The sequence below is a fragment of the Primulina tabacum genome, chromosome 8, assembly GCF_025594145.1.
Source record: "Primulina tabacum isolate GXHZ01 chromosome 8, ASM2559414v2, whole genome shotgun sequence".
NCBI classification, from domain to species: Eukaryota; Viridiplantae; Streptophyta; class Magnoliopsida; order Lamiales; family Gesneriaceae; genus Primulina; species Primulina tabacum.
The window spans coordinates 13,497,840-13,515,689 of record NC_134557.1 but is presented as its reverse complement, the minus strand read 5'-3'; the positions used below and the strand labels follow the sequence as shown (position 1 = coordinate 13,515,689).

Sequence of the window (17,850 nt, the reverse complement as noted above, 5' to 3'; positions counted from 1 at the left end):
ACGTTATTATGAATTGGAATAACGATTTTACAACTAAAATTGAAAAACCGAAGGAATATGTTAAAACTCGAAGGTAACAAAGGAAATTCTTACTGAAAATATTCTATATCATCAAGCTGAATCCCTCACGGGTTTTGTAATTCAAGGGCTTTTATATAGTGTCATCTTACACCAACCGATCCCTTCGTGGGTCTGACAACTTGTGGTTTTCATATTTTTAGGTGTAACAAATATATTTTCCCCTCAAATTTAAAATATTTGTAAGTTGTGCAAATTTTTTTAAAATTTAAAACACATAGAATTAGATATGTTTAGTGCAACTGACGTTGAAAAACCAGTGATTTATATTACTAGATAATTAAAAAAAGAACTTTTACAAAATTTTGACTTTGTGCTATGAACTAAAGGAGACGAAGGTAAGGTGGATGCTATATGTGGGGGCACTGTTCTCACATAATTTGGATGAACAAGATTCACACATTTTGATTTTAAAAAAATTAGTGGACCCCATATATGTGTGGCTAAATTTGGGGCCTTGATTCTATCCTTGGAGAGTGGAATCAACCGTTAATTATAGATTTCCCGGACCGTTGTGATTAAGTTTAGAAAAAAAGAGAAATTTACACGAGTCATGCTCATGCGTTCCTCCCGCCAGATCCGTATAGGTCTATATAAGCATCACGAATTCAGCTTCTTCTGTTCCCGCTCAAATCCCCAAATTCAGACCCAGACGCGAATTTTAAACATGTTCGGAAGTGTACTCCGACGTCCTGCATCAGAATAGTGGAATGTGAAGCAGATTTACACGGCGCTTCTCATCTCGTGATTGTAAGTTGCAAATTTATCGACGTCTCTAATCTGCGATGGATGAGCGTATATCACTTTTTCATTCATTATATTTTCGTATTGCCGTCCTGAAATTCAAGTATTGGCAATGAATTGTGTGAAATTTTCAAAGCCCTCTGGTACCTGTAATATGCAAGAGGCACCGAGTTTATCTTTCCTAAGGTTTCAGCTGTTGAACATGACTTGTTTAGGATCATATTTATGTTACTCCGACTTATTATGAGATATTTCGCAGCTGGTTTTCAGATTCTGGTATATTTTTCTTTGGATCCTGCTAGTTTTGCTAAGTGTCAAAAAGCAAAGTGACAGACTGCCTAATTTGCGAGAGGTATGTAGTAGCTCTTACTACTTATCCAGCACATATAACATTTTCTTCTCTTATCATTCATATTTTATGCTGCTGGTGTTTAAGTTTTAGACTTGTAGTACTTTGAGTAATCTGCCATAAGTAGGCAACTCTATTTTGTTGGTTCAGAGGAGAGAGTTTATATTAGCTCTTAAAAAAATTGAATTCAGTTACAGATATATTTGGTAGGCTTTTCCAGAATATCATGATTTACAAACTTGCAATGCATCATCTTTAGCCTTGTCACCAATGTCTGTTTTTTGCGTAGTTCATGAAAATGGTATACCTGATTGGGTTTCAAAATATTAAAATATTGTAGGAACAAATGAGTGAGTACCATAGTTTTGGCAGCAATTACCATGGCTGCAGTCAATCCAGGAAGATCTCAGTTGGGGTTCTGGTTGATTCTCCCAATGACATGAAAGCGAAAAGCGGCAGCAAAGAAGCGAAGCAAGTAGCAGAAAATGCGGCTTCTAGAAAAGAGAATTTAGTAGTAGATTGTGAAGGGCATACTCCTTTTGTAGAAAAATCTGTGAAAGATTTACAGAAGGATGCATCCCCTTGGTTTTCTACTAAATCATTCAACATAAATTTATCATCTTCTGCAGCAGTTCACGATGCTAAAATCACTCAGAGTTTCCAAGTTGCCACGAGAACACTAAAGCGATCAAAGCGATCGAAGGAAGCATCTGTACATCATCCCGTGAAACTTTTTGCCTGTAAGAGATTTGGCTTAGAATCAGACAAAGACAGACCGGATAAATTTGGTAAAGCTTCTTGTGCTATGGGGGCCAGGAATGTAAGCAATGCGGAGAATGTTGAGAATCTTTCACCAAAATCAGGATTTCTGCCAGAAAATGATCTTGAAAAGGACAAGAACAGGAGAACTGAACCTGGGGGTAGTGAAACTTTGAGAATGAAGCTCTGGGAAATTATAGGAAAGGTTTCTTCACCGAACAAGCAGTGCGTCAATGTCCAGCCTATGAAAATTGGCTCTAAAGATTTGAATCCAAATCTAGAGAGAAATGGAAAGGATAGTTCTAATGAAAAGACAAATCCACATTCAGACACAATTGAAAGTGATTCTGTAAGGCCTGAACATATAATCAGAAAACCACTGACTCATTCTTTGACCAGGAAGAAAGCTTCCAGTAAAAAACAGCATAACAAAATTGAAACAAAAAATTCCACTAGCCATAAAAAAGATTGCCAGGAAAAGGGTACATTCCCAGTTAGAGGAGAGCAATCTAGAAGACCATGTGAAACTGTTGATACTAGTTTTTTGCATTGTAATTCTCTAATAGACAAGACCGAGGGAGTGAATTTTGAAAATCCAGAAGAGAGGTGGCAGTCACGCGACAACAGCAAATCGATACCATCTCTTTGGACATCCATGTTGCAGGGTAATAAAGCTGAAAATGGTAACAGTTCCAATGATAGAAAAAGGAATATACTCGGAGAGATAGAAAGTGATACAAAGATAAGGAATTCTGATGTCTCGCCAAATAATGTGACCACTGAGCCGCCAAGTGATGTTGGGACGCTGAGGTTTGTTGAAACACCAAAATTTAAGTATCAACGAGAAGACACAATGAATTCTTTGTCAAAGAACAGAAGGGACCACACACATAATCCTGAGAACTGCACTTTTGAGAGAAAGTCAACAGTTGAAAGTCCTGGATGTTCACCGTTCGGGATTCAGCTAAAAGATCATGATCTGAGTAATGCCGAGAAAAAAATCAATATGAAAAGCACCCGAAGATCCAAGATATTGATTTTTTTCAAGTCAACTGAAAACAAATCAAATGTGCAGGTGGAATTATCTGTATCCTCAATGCTTTGCTCCTGATAATAGTTTAATGGTGATCATCTTTTTATTTTATATCAAACTATTTATACATGTTTCTCTTCCTTACTGTATAAAGGATGGCTGTGGAGAGATGAAAGATTATCCTCCTCTGAAACCAACCTCTGTGATGGAACAGGATGGAGAACAAAGTATATCTGGATCATCTAGGGCTGCTACAGATTCCGAGAAATCCGAAGATGATTTTCATATTAAAGGTTACAACAAAACTTCTTGTAACATTATGTTAGGAACCTCCGATTATAAACCAAAATATAATATATTATGAAATGGAAATAACAGAATCTTGTTACAACCAACTCTCTCTCACACTAACAACCGTTAGTGACTCACTCACTCAATATTTACTGAATGATTCCTCTAGCCAACCCCCACTCTTTTTATACATCTTTCTCACGTGCCTTCCCCTTCCCTTTTCTAACGTAAACATTTACAATCTTGGGCCTAGCTTTGTTTATCTCTTCAGCTATTGGGCTTGCTAATTCAGAAGTCACTGGGCCCAATATGTTTGGATCCATAACATGCCTTGCCTCATCAAAATTCGCCTTGTCCTCGAGACGAAATCCAGGGAACTGTGTTGAGAAGTTTTCCTTGTCTTCCCACGTTGCTTCCTCCCTCGGTCTTCCTTTCCACTGTACCAGCAACTGTTGGACTATCTTCCCTTGTACTCGCTTATTTCTTTCAGCCAAGATCCCTTCAGGTTCGAAAGAGATAAATAAATCCGCATCTACTTCTCTGGGCAATTTGACTTCATTAGGATCTTTACCCACTGCTTTTTTTAAACATGACACATGAAAAACAGGATGTATCTTGGACCCTTCAGGTAGCTTTAAACGATAAGCCACTTGTCCCACTTTCTTCAACACCTGATAAGGCCCATAGTACCTTGCTGCCAGCTTCTGGAACACCCTCGTAGACACTGAATTTTGGCGGTGTCGTCGTAGCTTCAAATACACCACATCGCCTTCTTGAAATTGAACCTCCCTACGCCTTTTGTTGGCATATTTGGTCATTCGCTGTTGAGCTCGCTCCAAATTATATTTGAGTTGTCTCAAGAGTTCATCCCTGTCCCCCAGGGCTTGTGAGACGGCAGACACCTTTGTTTCTCCTGGTAGAAATTTAGTTATAGTAAGGGGTTTTCTACCATACACCACCTCAAAGGGAGTCATTCCAGCAGCAGTTTGGTATGAAGTGTTGTACCAATACTCGGCCCAGTGCAGCCATTGTGACCAACTCTTGGGTTGTTCGGAGCAGAAACAACGCAGATATGTTTCCACACATTTATTCGAGGCTTCGCTTTGGCCGTCTGTCTCCGGGTGATAGGCCGTGCTCATCTTGAGTTGAGTTCCTTGTAGTCGAAACAACTCCGACCAGAATACACTCATAAACACCGCATCTCTGTCACTGACAATTGTCTTTGGAACTCCATGTAATTTGACCACGTTGCGTGTGAAAATTTCTGCTACAGAACTGGCAGTGTACTGTCTTTTAAGGAGTAGAAAGTGTCCGTACTTAGATAACCTATCAATCACCACTAATATCACTTTATAACCTTGTGATTTCGGCAGCCCCGTAATGAAATCCATGGCCAGGTCTTCCCATATAGCTTCTGGAATCGGCAAGGGTTGCAGCAACCCTGCTGGTGTCCTTGCTTCATACTTCTGCTTTTGACATACCCCACATTCGGGCACAAATTTGTAGATATCCTTCTTCATCTTTGGCCAAAAGAAATTGCTTGCAATTCTTTTATACATTCGAAAAGCTCCTGAGTGCCCCCCAATAGGAGTAGCTTGAAATTCAATCAACAACTTGGAGACCCATGATGATGCCGGAGGAACAAATAATCTGCCTTTAAAGAGCAAACACCCATTAATTAAAGAATAGTGTTTGCTGCTTTCAGGAGCCATCCTCACTCTTTCTATGATGTTTTTAAGCTCGGGGTCTTTTTTTACTGCCTCTTGAAGCTCTTCTACTCCCACCCATTCTGTTTTTGTCAAAGCACTCAGCCCTCTCATGTCCTCCCTTCTAGATAGTGCGTCTGCTGCCCCATTGTCTGCCCCCGCTCGGTGCTTTATTTCGAACTCATACCCCATCACCTTAGCCAACCAATATTGCTGGTCTGGCGTAGTTATTCGTGTTGCAAAAGATTCTTCAAGGGCTTATGATCAGTTATCACCACAAACTTACGTCCCAGTAGGTAGTGACGCCAATGTTGGACTGCCAAAACTAATGCCATTAATTCTCTCTCATATGTTGATTTAGTCAATGCTCGATCTGCCAGCGCCTTGCTGTAAAAAGCAATTGGCTGGCCCTCCTGATTCAACACTGCCCCTATGCCCACTCCTGAGGCGTCGCATTCTATCACGAACTCTTTAGAAAAGTCAGGCATTCGCAACACTGGGGCAGTAACCATAGCTTGCTTAAGCCTTCCGAAAGCTCCTTGGGCTTTCTCCTCCCACCCAAATTGATTCTTTTTCAGCTGCTCGGTGAGTGGTCTTGCAATCTTACCGTAGTCCTTAATAAACTTCCAGTAATATCCTGTTAACCCCAGAAATGCCCTCATTCTTTTCGTGTTCTGTGGCTGTGGCCAATGCACAACACTTTCAACTTTATTCTGGTCCACTGCTACCCCCTGGACGGTGATGATATGCCCCAAGTACTCAACCTGTTCTAACCCAAACTGGCATTTTTTTTTATTCAACACTAGTTGATGTTGATGTAATAATTTCAATACCACTTCCACATGTTGTACATGATCTTCCCATCCTTTACTGTAAATCAAAACATCATCAAAGAAAACTAATACAAATTTTCGTAAATAAGGGCGGAATACCTCATTCATGGTAGCTTGGAACGTTGCTGGTGCGTTTTTAAGCCCAAAAGGCATAACTAGGAACTCGTAGTGGCCCTCATGCGTCCTGAATGCTGTTTTATGGACGTCGGCAGCTCGAACTCGAATCTGGTGGTATCCAGATTTGAGGTCCAGCTTGGTAAAATGGGTTGCTCCATGTAGCTCATCAAACAACTCCTCCACCACTGGAATAGGATACTTGTCAGCAACGGTAATGTCGTTTAAAGCTCGGTAATCGACACGAAAACGCCAACTCCCATCCCTTTTTTTTACTAGTATAACGGGGCTTGAATAAGGACTATTGCTGACTTGTATTACGCCCAAAGTGAGCATTTCGCTCACCATCTTTTCAATTTCATCCTTTTGACGGTGAGCATATCGATAAGGCCTTACCGTTACCGGTCCACAGCCCTCTTTTATAGTTATAACATGATCTTGGCTCCGATTAGGAGGTAACCCGCAAGGTTCTTGGAATACCTTCTCATAGTTGGCCAACATGTTGCTCATTGCTTCCCCACCTCCTCCTTTTCTTGCCCCACCCTCCTTTCCTCCATTCCACTTTAATAATACTGCTCCATAAAATTCAACCTCACTCACTTTGGCTATCCCCTTGAGAGATACCATAGATCTGCTAAGGGATGGATCACCTTTTAAAATAACAGTCTGCTCAAGCCAGCTAAATCGTATCTCCATATTATTCCAATTCAACAGTACATCCCCCAACGTACGAAGCCAATCAACTCCCAAAACAAGGTCAATACCCCCTAACTCAAACAAATATCCTTCAATCTGAATTTGGCATTGCCCCATATCCACCTTCAACTCCCGGCACACCCCCTGACATGACACCCGACACCCGTCCCCAAGACACACCCCAAAAAACACGCTCCTGTCAACTTCGAGTCCCAATTCGGTTATTAATTTTTTTGAAACGAAGTTGTGGCTCGCTCCACTGTCCACCATCGCTACTACCTCCTTTCCAGCCACCATTGCCCTCATTTTTAAAGTTTGTGGTTGGTTTATGCCGTTGACAGAATACAACGGTAACTCCAAGGTGTTGTATTCAGCGTTGGTTTCCCCTGCCGCCTCTACTTCCCGCCTCGCCTCCTCGTTTTTTTCTTCTAACTCGACTTGCTCCCACTCGCCATCATCCCCTTCTTCTTCCGCTAGAATCGTCACTCTCAAGCTTTTATTGGCACATCTGTGCATCGGATGGTAGGGGTCTCCACATTTAAAGCACAGTCCCTTCTCAGGCCTGTGTAAGAATTCTTGATGAGATACCACTCTGTCATCCCGAATTTTTTGATCTGGTAACCTCGTCGTCCCTCCACGACCTCCTCCTGAGTGATTCTGAGGCCCACCGCTATACAATTGCGGTGTAATTGAATTTCGTGTTCTCTGCTCTCCTGGATTCCACGTCCGCATATGGTTATTGGGTTGTGGGTAATTCTTGTTCCGGTCACTATCATGCGCTGAAGCCTGATTGGCCCAGCCCACATTAGTTACCGGCTTCTGCGTACACCCCAAGCCCAACCCAAATTTACTTCTTCCTCGATCCACCGTCGTTCCATACAATTCTCGCTCCAACCCTCTTGCTAACATCATTGAACGATCCACCGTTCGGAGAGCGTGTACAATCATCGTCCGCCGTATCTCCTCCCACAACCCACTCATAAAATAGCCGAGCCCCTGATCCTCCTGGACCTCGCCCAGCTGCGCAATCAACATCTCAAAACGCTCGATATAAGCGTCCACAGACTGCTGTTCTTGATTCAGCGATGCCATGAGTTCAAAAGAATTGGCATCAAACCCACTGAAGCGTTTGATCAGTTCTTCAGCAAATCTATCCCAACTCATGTTTGGGATTCTTACTTTCATCCATCGGAACCAATGCACAGTAGTACCTTGCATAGAAATGTAAGCTAACTTGAGCCTGCATTCCGGTGGAGATTCGTGGACTTCAAAGTATTGCTCCATTTTTCCCAGCCATCCCAATGGGTCTTCTCCTTCAAAAACAAGTAGTTCAATTTTTTTCAGTGCCATTCTTACCTCCTCTGTTGCTTCTCCCCGTTCTTCCGCCTGGCGCGCTACACCCTCATCCTTACCATGCACCGCGCTTCCCTCCCCTGGCTGTCCTCCCCCTTCATTGCTCCTTCCCGTTGCTCCCCCTTGTGACTTGATCATATGTTCCATCATTTCTCTCAGACTTAGCAATCCTTCCACAGCTTTGTCCATCTTATCCAGCCTTCCTTGCACTTGTGACATGTTGTCTTGCACCCCCATCAACGCCTTTTCCATGCTCTCTATCTTGGCTTCTGAACGTGTGCTGGCCATTGTTTCCCGTTGTTCCCTCGAATCCGGCAGGTCGGACCAATTGTTAGGAACCTCCGATTATAAACCAAAATATAATATATTATGAAATGGAAATAAAAGAATCTTGTTACAACCAACTCTCTCTCACACTAACAACCGTTAGTGACTCACTCACTCAATATTTACTGAATGATTCCTCTAGCCAACCCCCCCTCTTTTTATACATCTTTCTCACGTGTCTTCCCCTTCCCTTTTCTAACGTAAACATTTACAATCTTGGGCCTAGCTTTGTTTATCTCTTCAGCTATTGGGCTTGCTAATGCAGAAGTCACTGGGCCCAATATGTTTGGATCCATAACACATTATCGCATGTTTCTTACTGATGTTCCAATCATTTGCTTTACCCTCTAGGGAAGGCACCAAATATATTACAAGTCCCTCCAAACTAAAATAAATGATTATGCTCTCAAGACACATGGTGTCCTCTAGCATAATGGTTCAACAGTTCACCATTATTCTCCTTGATTTAGTTTGGTTTTATGTATGTTCTGAGGGCAGCATCACACTCACACACACACGCACACAAATGGGTATGTCATTAGTTCACAGGGTTCTGCTGTATCCAGTTTGAATAAGAACATATTCTCAATAACAGCAGGTGCTTACTTAGGTAATTTGGCTTGGTGATAAGATGCTACAAAATCATTCAATCTTCTTTTAAGTAAATCAGGCTGCACTATCCCATATATGTGCAGGTTGCAGGAAATTAGAGACATTACCTCCCGAAATTGGTATTACTAGACATTTTTTGCAACACTCAAGCAGAAGGCTGTGCAATGAGAAAGGTGTGGATGTGACTGGATGTAGTCCTATTTCAGAGTCATTCAAAGGTCTACCGATGCTAATCAAATTGCTTCTCTATCTTCCTATAGTAGTCTGCTTATTTATTTCTTGATTTTTTTCTTGTCAATTGCGTAATATTCTTTTCACCTGCGCACAAGGAAACAGGAAATGATGAAATTAGCAAGTTTCAAATGTGCATGGAACAGGATCATGAGGACGGATTTGCCAGGTATCTGTAGCGTTTGTTGAATTTGATCGAAAAAAGTTTATGGGGAATGCTGCCAACCTCTTACATTTATAATTTGGTTGATCAAAATTCAGGGCTGTAGCTCTACTTATTGTGGCTTTAGATCGTGTTCAAACCAAAATGAAGTCAATGATTGACAAAAGATCTGCTGAAATTTTGATGGAGGCTGCTGACGAAATATATTTGCATTTACATCATGCTGAATCTCAGATGAAAAAAGATGTGTAAGCGTGTAGAAAATGACAGTTTTACTTATTCTATGTATTGACTTCTCGAGCTTTAATCTGGTAAATTTCAGGGGAAAGCTGATAAATCATAGTAAATTAAAAAGGAGATGTCTGGATGCTAAATTTCAAGGTATGTGTTTCTAGAAGCTAAGCTTGACAACTTACCCCTTTAATCTTGTTGGACCAAACCATCTAATGTTGATATTTAATGAGCTTAGCATAATGCATGATCAGCTATGAACACGGAAGTCAAAGCCTCAATCCTTGAGGCACTTCTATGCAAAGTCAATTCTGTTGCCTATGATTGCAAGCTAGCTCTTCAATCCGAGCTTCACAAACATGGTCACAAGTTACCCCGATAACTCAAGTCAAATCCATAGGATTTACTATTTCTACCCTTTGTTTTCTTCTTTTTTACTCTTTAACTCTAAAAACAATGAGAGAAGAAGTTTCATAGCGTTTGTGTTTCAACTAAAGTTACTGATGATTAAATGATATGCATTGCCTTTTTCTGAAAAAAGTATTATATGAACATGTTTATTTTGAAACAGAATTACGATTCCGAAGAAAGAGTGACATAATAAAATATTTGCATGATTCTCCTGCCTACATCCACGAACAGATATCCAAGGGGCTGTAACTATTATTAATCATATTTACTTTATGATGTAATCTACAACTTTGTGTGATTGAGAAAATATCTGGTTAATTAATATCATATAATTTTTTTATCTAAGTCACAATCAAAGCATATTAAAGATTTATCTTTGTTAGCATAACAAAATTGTTAGCTAATATGGTGGATCATATTTTACATCCTCTGTTTTCACCTACATAACTTCGAAGAGATTCTATCAGCTCTGCATGAGTGTTTATCTGTATAATTGTAAGGCCCGGGGCCGAAGAGGGCGGGGGGTGATCGCCGGTGCCATGAGGTTGCACGGACAATGAGCGGCTCCTGGCAGGCTTCTAGGTGGAGGGAACATGAATGAACCGATCCCACACCGGAATGAGAGAGATTCCGAGACTGTTCAATGTAATGGACTGTACAGTTGAAGAGGGCTTAAAAGATTTGATTTGTACTACTCATATCACGAAGGTGCATCTTCTTTTCGGTAGCTCATCACATAAGAACTCCAAAGTTAAGCGTGCTACTTGGGGCAATTTTGGGATGGGTGAGCTCCTGGGAAGTTTCCCAGGGTGCGTGTGAGTGAGGACATAAGCACGCTGGAAAGACTCGTCATGGTACATTGAGGACAATCGTCGAATCTGAGGCGTTACAGTTGGTGTCAGAGCCGATCTCTCTTAGTACGGTGTGGTTCGGGGACGAACCAAACGGAAGCTGGTGGGCACATAGTTGTCAATAGCCCTCGTAGCCCTCGCTATAGCGAATAGCGTAGCGAAGAGACACCACATCGCTACGGACGCTACGCGCCATGGACTTTGCAATAGCGCTCGCTATCCTCGCTATTGGCACTATAGCGACAATCGCGATAGCTAAAATAGCGGCGCTATTGCAAAACGAAGCTACATGCTTATTCTTTCTGTCTTTTTTTTTTTAATTTTGGCTTTTTGGCATGTACTCACTTAGGTTTTTGCTGGAAATTATATTTTTCTGCATTTCTTGTTTTATTTTTGTGTCTTCTATGATATTTCAATGAAAAAAAACTTAAAATAATTTCAGGTTTTAGCATTTTACAATTAAAGTTGATGGAATAATATGCTAAAAATTAAGATTTCTGAATTGATGTTACTATATGCTATATATTATAAATTTATATACTTATGGCGCTTTACTTTCAAATAACTCTCGCTACGCTATTCGCTATGCGCTATAGCCACGGGCAACCTTTGCGTTACGGGGCGCTATGCGCGATGCGCTACGGGGCGCTATGCGCGATTGACAACTATGGGTGGACATGTAAGGCCCGGGGCCGAAGAGGGCGGGGGGTGATCGCCGGTGACATGAGGTTGCACGGACAATGAGCGGCTCCTGGCAGGCTTCTAGGTGGAGGGAACATGTATGAACCGATCCCACACCGGAATGAGAGGGATTCCGAGACTGTTCAATGTAATGGACTGTACAGTTGAAGAGGGCTTAAAAGATTTGATTTGTACTACTCATATCACGAAGGTGCATCTTCTTTTCGGTAGCTCATCACATAAGAACTCCAAAGTTAAGCGTGCTTGACTTGGGGCAATTTTGGGATGGGTGAGCTCCTGGGAAGTTTCCCAGGGTGCATGTGAGTGAGGACATAAGCACGCTGGAAAGACTCGTCTTGGTACAGTGAGGACAGTCGTCGAATTTGGGGCGTTACAATAATGTAGAAAACAACGAACTTTATATGCAAGTAATAAAATATTATAACTGATTTTAAGTGACGTAAATGTTTGTAGGCTGCAATTGTGCAGATCTCTGTCAGATCTAGTTTTAGTGGAACATGATTTACTCAATAAACAATTGTGGATTTCCTCTTAGTTAATGAGGCCGCTTAACCTTCCTGCCCTCTCCTAGTATTGGCTTCCTCCTGGCTAATATGTTTTTTGAACATTAAAAATGCATTTTCAGTCTGCAGTCGATCCGCTAATATGTACAAGAACTTTTGAAGGCATCAGGAGGCCGTTATTATATTCGATGTAATATTGGTTCATGCAGCATCTATTTGGCATCTTAATGACTAGAGGTCATTGATCGGCATTTAGAAATAGGTGGGTATTTTTTATGCTGTCTAGTTTTGATGCTGAGTTGAGTTTCATATGTGCTTGCAGAGCAACATGAGCAGTTGGTTGGCATACATAAAAGATTTAAATTAGAGGTTGATCAGCACCTTCAAGATTATGACCACTTAATTGAAGATCTGGAAGAGCTCGGGACTGAACTTGAAAGAAATGTGAAAAGACACGGTATGAATTCTAAATCTTAATAATCATTTTTAAAAATTATTAGTCACACACATTTTCCATAAATTTGTAGTTCATTTTTCAGTTGGCGACGTGTAGATGCTTGATTGGTACTCATATTTTCAGAGTCACAGCACCTAACAGAAACAAATGGTCCATTAGTTTTATATTGATCTTCATGTGTTGCCAATCAACCCAATCATTTCTTATACAATGAAGGGCATGATTTAACAACGGAAAGATGAAGCATGTTAAATGCATTTATTATACTGTGACGTCGCAACACTTTGCTTCTTTAGCTACTAGGTTACAACATTGACGTATACTTGATCTCTCTGAGTTTATGGTTGATATATATGACCTTGACCGTATGCTCTTAAATTTTCAGTTCTATCAACTCTGTTCTCTCTGTGCCTTCATTAAAGGAACATATCAAAGACTCTAAGGTGTATAAATAAATTTGCATTTGCTGCATTACCCTTGGTGTAAGTAAGAGATTAAGAAAAGTGATTGCACTCAACTAATTTTGTTTAGGACGTAACATGAGATGCTTCTATAGCTACCAGCTTTAGCTTCTACACAATGATCTTTTTATCATTTAACAGCTGCTTTGCTCCTTTGACAAATTTTATTCAGTGATTCTTGTGTGGTGACTGACCCCAGTTATTTTGGAATAAATGCTTATATAGTGATTATGATTGATATATTTTTGGTATAATCTGTAGAAGCATCAAACAAGAAGTTTCTCTCCCAAGCTGAGGAAGCAGTTAATGTTCAGCTCGATGATGCCGAAAGAAAAATCTTGGCAGCTCAGGAAGTGAGTTTATTTAATTGTTAATAATAAGGTTTACAAAATTTTATGTCTTTTGCGTCCAGAATATTACAGTGGACATTAATGAAACTTCACATCTCAAACGAAAGGCCAATTAAAAAGTAATGAGAATGAATTCATTAGTGCATTTGGAGGGATTTGATTTGGTTGGAGGGATTTGATTTAAAGAAAGGATTTGAACCATAAATATCAAATGGCACGAATATCATGAAAGCTTGAAATTCAATACAATTGTTAATATAATGACTTACACTGGGGAGGGGATGGATTTTGAATCCCTGCATCCAAACAACTTTAGAGAAGTGGTTTTGGTTCTCTGTTCATTTGCATCTGCCAAAAACCAAACTAGAACTATGTGAACCTCATAATCTTTTGACTTTTAATCTCTGTTCACCACTCCACAGAAGTAAAGGGGAAAGAATGTCTATCTGGGACCGTTTCTTGTATTATTGTTGCTAATTGATAACCAAATATTGTATATTAATTTTCAAGAACAAGATTTTATGTTCGGTCGGACTTAGCTTCTTGTGCTTGGCCCTATGTTTTTGATGCACTCTAAGATACTATGCTTCAATACTTGCTGACCATGTTATTAGATCATCCCGAATATTCCCATTTTTTCTTCGAATAACTTGGAATTTGAGGTGCAATACTTGAAATGGTTTTTATTTTGCAGTTGGCTAGGGAGAAGCTGCTTCAATTGAAACTAGCGGTAGCCGAGTGTATAAAACATGGGGCTTTTGCAGAAATTTTGTAGCTGAAGAGAAGATTTTCCTTGCACGGTCCGGAATCCGGATACCAAAAGCTTATCGATCATGATTAGAGAGCTAAATTTGCTAAAAGTTGTTATCTTATGGTGGAGGAGGATGGCCCCGTATGATTAAACAACATCTACTTTAACTCCTTTTCACCATATTAGATGAAGTTTCGAAACATTATTATTGTTCCCATAAAAAAATATCATTGTTTTACAATTAAAAACTATATTTTATATTCCTAAAAAGTTTATTGGATTTGTGGATAAATGTTTCGGAATTTGAGGGGTTGTTTTTCCGAAATGAGTATCCAACAATTTATATTTAATTTTACATGTGGAGTCATGATTTTTTTATGACCTTACAAATGAGAATAAATAAGTATCATTTGATACAACTTTACTATATGTTCTAATTCTATTTTAGCATTTCGAGTCTCGAGAATTGAGGGAACGAAACACAAACTGGATCGAGTTTTGTTTTTTTTTTTTTTTTATGTTTATTGAAATATTTATAGAACCTAATCTAAAACGTCAGTCCAAACTCGTGCTCTAAACATTACAGGGTATGCTACTAACTGGGTCAAATAGTGAGGTTCGGGCCAAACCCGATCTTAACAAGCAAGTTATGCCTTCGATGTTATTAATGACGTTTATGTCGTAAAGCAATATGACTATCTTGATGCGGAAAATTTTAATTTTAATGCATCTTATGTATCAATTATTCAATCTCTTTTTAAATGTTTAAAAAGAATCTCTATTTTTTTTTATAAAAAATAAATATTATAGGATATTGCAACTTTTATGGTGCCTTTGTACACTGTCCTTGGTAATTTCAAATCTATACATCTCACTCAAATATGTCATGTTCTTGACATATTACGTCCTCTTTGAAAAAATTGAGAGAAGGTGTAAAAGATAAAAAAAATTTGGTAACTCAGAGGTGGAATGAGTTTAAGAAAATTCAAATTTGGTGTGCAAAGCACAAAGATGTTAAAGTAGGTGTCCAGCGAGCCAGCTTTTGACTTGAATTTTATTGATTTTTATGTAAAAATAATCTTTATTTTAATAGTATTTTACGGTTTTATCCAATTATGACATTTACTTTATTTATATACACATGCAAACTGCATAGATAAAGTCATTGAATATACAATATTTACCATGAAGTCTCTCTCGCAACGTAAGATCATAAACTCATTAGAAAATGTATCATATATTCTAAAAACATTCATAGTCGATTCAGCCGCCTAAAATAAGGATAAATGTCGCTTGAACTTGAGACTAACATCTATGATGTAAACGTCATGTTTCATTGATAAGAGCGTGGAGATGTCTATTCATACAGAAGATTGATCATTTGATGAAGCACTGAACATGCCTCCATCGGATTTTCCAAGTTGTTATCATTTATCGATTGTTTAATTGTTTTTAAATTCTTGCATGCTATTTTATTATATGATTAAATGTATAATTGCATGATTAAATGACATGATTACATGAAATTAAGGATTTTATCCGAATATTCGATAATAGGCAGGGAAAGGAGACCGGAGACGACCAAGACAAGAATATGTATTTTTAATTAAATAATGGCAAGACTTCCTAATATGATTTAATTTTACTAAAAATGTTGGAGTTCGAATTATTTTACGAGTCGAGCTCGATTTTTCCCGGGAAGTTATGGAAACTTATTTCATAAACTTTTATTATTTAATTAAATAAGTGTTATTGGGTCCAATTTGATTAATTTAAGGAGGCCCAATTACCCTTAAGCTTGCATGCACAAAACCAAAGTCCATTAATATGTTAATTAAATTATAAATAAGTGTTTTAGGTTTTCAAAACATGAGAATTCAGCCTCCAAAACAGCCGAGAACACCTTGCACACACTCACAATATTTTCAAAAATTTGGGAAGGAAGAAAAGCTTGTGTTCTTAGTCGTCCGGTCGTCCATCGTCGCACCCTCGCCGAAGATCGTATATTCGAGTGTTATAAATGCAAAGGCACGTTTCCTAAACTCTTTTAACATCATACAAATCATATTATGCATGATTTAATTGTTGATGCACGAATAAAATACGTATTCGATAATTTTTACGGTAGAACGTTTTTACGTTTTTATGAAAAATGATTTTTAATCCAACGATACGCTGCCAAGGTATGATGATATATGATTGGAATATGATCAAAACATGATAAATTAAAAGGAAATAGTAGGCTGGAAACCGTAGGATTTATTTTGAAAAAAAGGGAAGGGGCCGTGAGTTGGTTTGCCTTGTTCTTAATGATATGGCTCGGTTGTTTTGCATGGGTTGATGGGGCTCGACCAGGGCTCGTCCAGGGTTAGGGGTGGTCTCGGTCTGGGGCTGGGTTGGGTCCTAGGGCGGCTAGGGTTCGAGCTAGGGGCTGGGGAAGAGTCCACGTGCAGTGGGACTCTCCCCCTGCGTGTGTACTGCTGGGCTACGGGAGATGGCTGCAGCTGGGCTAAGGGCAAGCTAGGTAGGTCCATCAGGGTCCAAGGGCGATGGGTAGGGGTCAGGCCAGGGGCTGGAGTGGCTGGGCTCGACGTGGCTCGAGCAATAAGCAGAAAACGTGAGGAGCGAGGGGAGCATATTCACGCAGCTGATGGTTGCTGATTCAGTTGGCTCGCGCACGTGGTGCAGGGCTTGGGCTGGTCTTGGCTCGGGTCTGGGACTGGTCTAGGTCGATTATTCAAGAAAGAGGGCTAGATCTGACGTACCCTGAATGTGCAATAATTGAAGAGGTTGAGCGAAGGGGGTGGGTAGATATAGCACAGTCACCGCCAGATGCAGTTATAACCGTAGTCCGAGAATTCTATGCTAATCTGAGAATCAAGCACGAGGAATACGGAGTTTTGGTACGAGGGCAACTGGTCTATTTCGATTCGGCAACCATTAATGCTATTTACAATCTGCCGAGTTTTGAAAATGACGAATATACTGCTTTGATTGCCAGCAATGTGGATTACGAGGCGATTATCAGGAGCTTATGCATCGAGGGTGCAGAGTGGCGCTTGAATCAAGGCTCCCCAGTCACTTTGAAGAAATCTGACTTACGCCGTGACCCACGCAGTTGGGCATCTTTTATTCTATCGCGAATCATGCCCTCCTCGCATCAGACAGAAATTACAAAGGATAAAGTGGTGTTGATGTACGCCATAATGACTGGGAAGACCGTGGATCTTGAGAAGCTCATTTACAGTTTTATCATTCGTGCTGGTACATGACTCATGACCGTCAGCCTCCCGTGTGCACATACTATCACTGACCTATGTCTTCATGCCGGTGTGCAATGGGGCGCAGATGAACATGTCTTGAAAGCAAAGGGCCCAATCACGGTATATACTCCACACCGCCTGCGCTTCGAAAGCGAATTGGAAAGACAAGAGGCTAGGGCAGCTTATAATCAGAGGGCCAGAGAACGCCAGCCGCCGCCACCACCATCGATCCCTCGATCCAGTTTGCGAGACAGGATGTTCCGAATGGAACATGAGATGTGGGCTCAGCGCCACGAGCTGGCCGAGCACCGACACACTACTAATACTTTCATGTCTTATATGATGGACTTCACATCGGTGCTCGCCCAGCGTTTTCCACCTAGGATGCTCCCTTTCCACCATATCCAGCGTGGCCACCACAGTACCCACCACCAAATCTATCACCGCCGCAACCCATGGACGATGATGCTGAAGATACCGGGAATGATGACTCGAGCCCTGAGTTCTGACACTAGGGAGCGAGGTATGTGTTGTCATGTTCTTTATTTTTATACATTGAGGACAATGAATACTTTAAGTTT

General features: G+C 40.3%; 1 protein-coding gene across 4 annotated transcripts; it reads left to right on the top strand.

The window, feature by feature from the left end:
* Positions 1–580: 580 nt before the first annotated feature.
* Positions 581–14,336, top strand: LOC142553781 (meiosis-specific protein ASY3). Of its 4 annotated transcripts, none has more exons than XM_075664279.1 (11): positions 581–828; positions 1,125–1,174; positions 1,512–3,005; positions 3,118–3,256; positions 8,979–9,113; positions 9,232–9,295; positions 9,388–9,537; positions 9,612–9,670; positions 12,310–12,444; positions 13,167–13,258; positions 13,950–14,336. In XM_075664279.1, the coding sequence occupies exons 3-11, from the start codon at positions 1,518–1,520 to the stop codon at positions 14,028–14,030; spliced, it is 2,343 nt and encodes a 780-aa protein (XP_075520394.1). In that variant the 5' UTR covers positions 581–828; positions 1,125–1,174; positions 1,512–1,517; the 3' UTR covers positions 14,031–14,336. The 4 variants fall into 4 exon arrangements, with proteins under 4 accessions (XP_075520394.1, XP_075520396.1, XP_075520395.1 ...); XM_075664281.1 differs by having other exon boundaries at positions 1,093–1,174; XM_075664280.1 differs by having other exon boundaries at positions 1,082–1,174.
* The last annotated feature ends 3,514 nt before the right edge of the window (positions 14,337–17,850 follow it).

Bases quoted from the DNA above. Each gene is read 5' to 3' on its own strand.
- LOC142553781 (XM_075664283.1), top strand. From the start codon at position 1,518: ATGAGTGAGTACCATAGTTTTGGCAGCAATTACCATGGCTGCAGTCAA. The intron at 3,006-3,117 runs GTGGAATTATCT...TACTGTATAAAG, and splicing joins AAAACAAATCAAATGTGCAG to GATGGCTGTGGAGAGATGAA. The intron at 9,671-12,309 runs GTATGTGTTTCT...ATGTGCTTGCAG, and splicing joins TCTGGATGCTAAATTTCAAG to AGCAACATGAGCAGTTGGTT.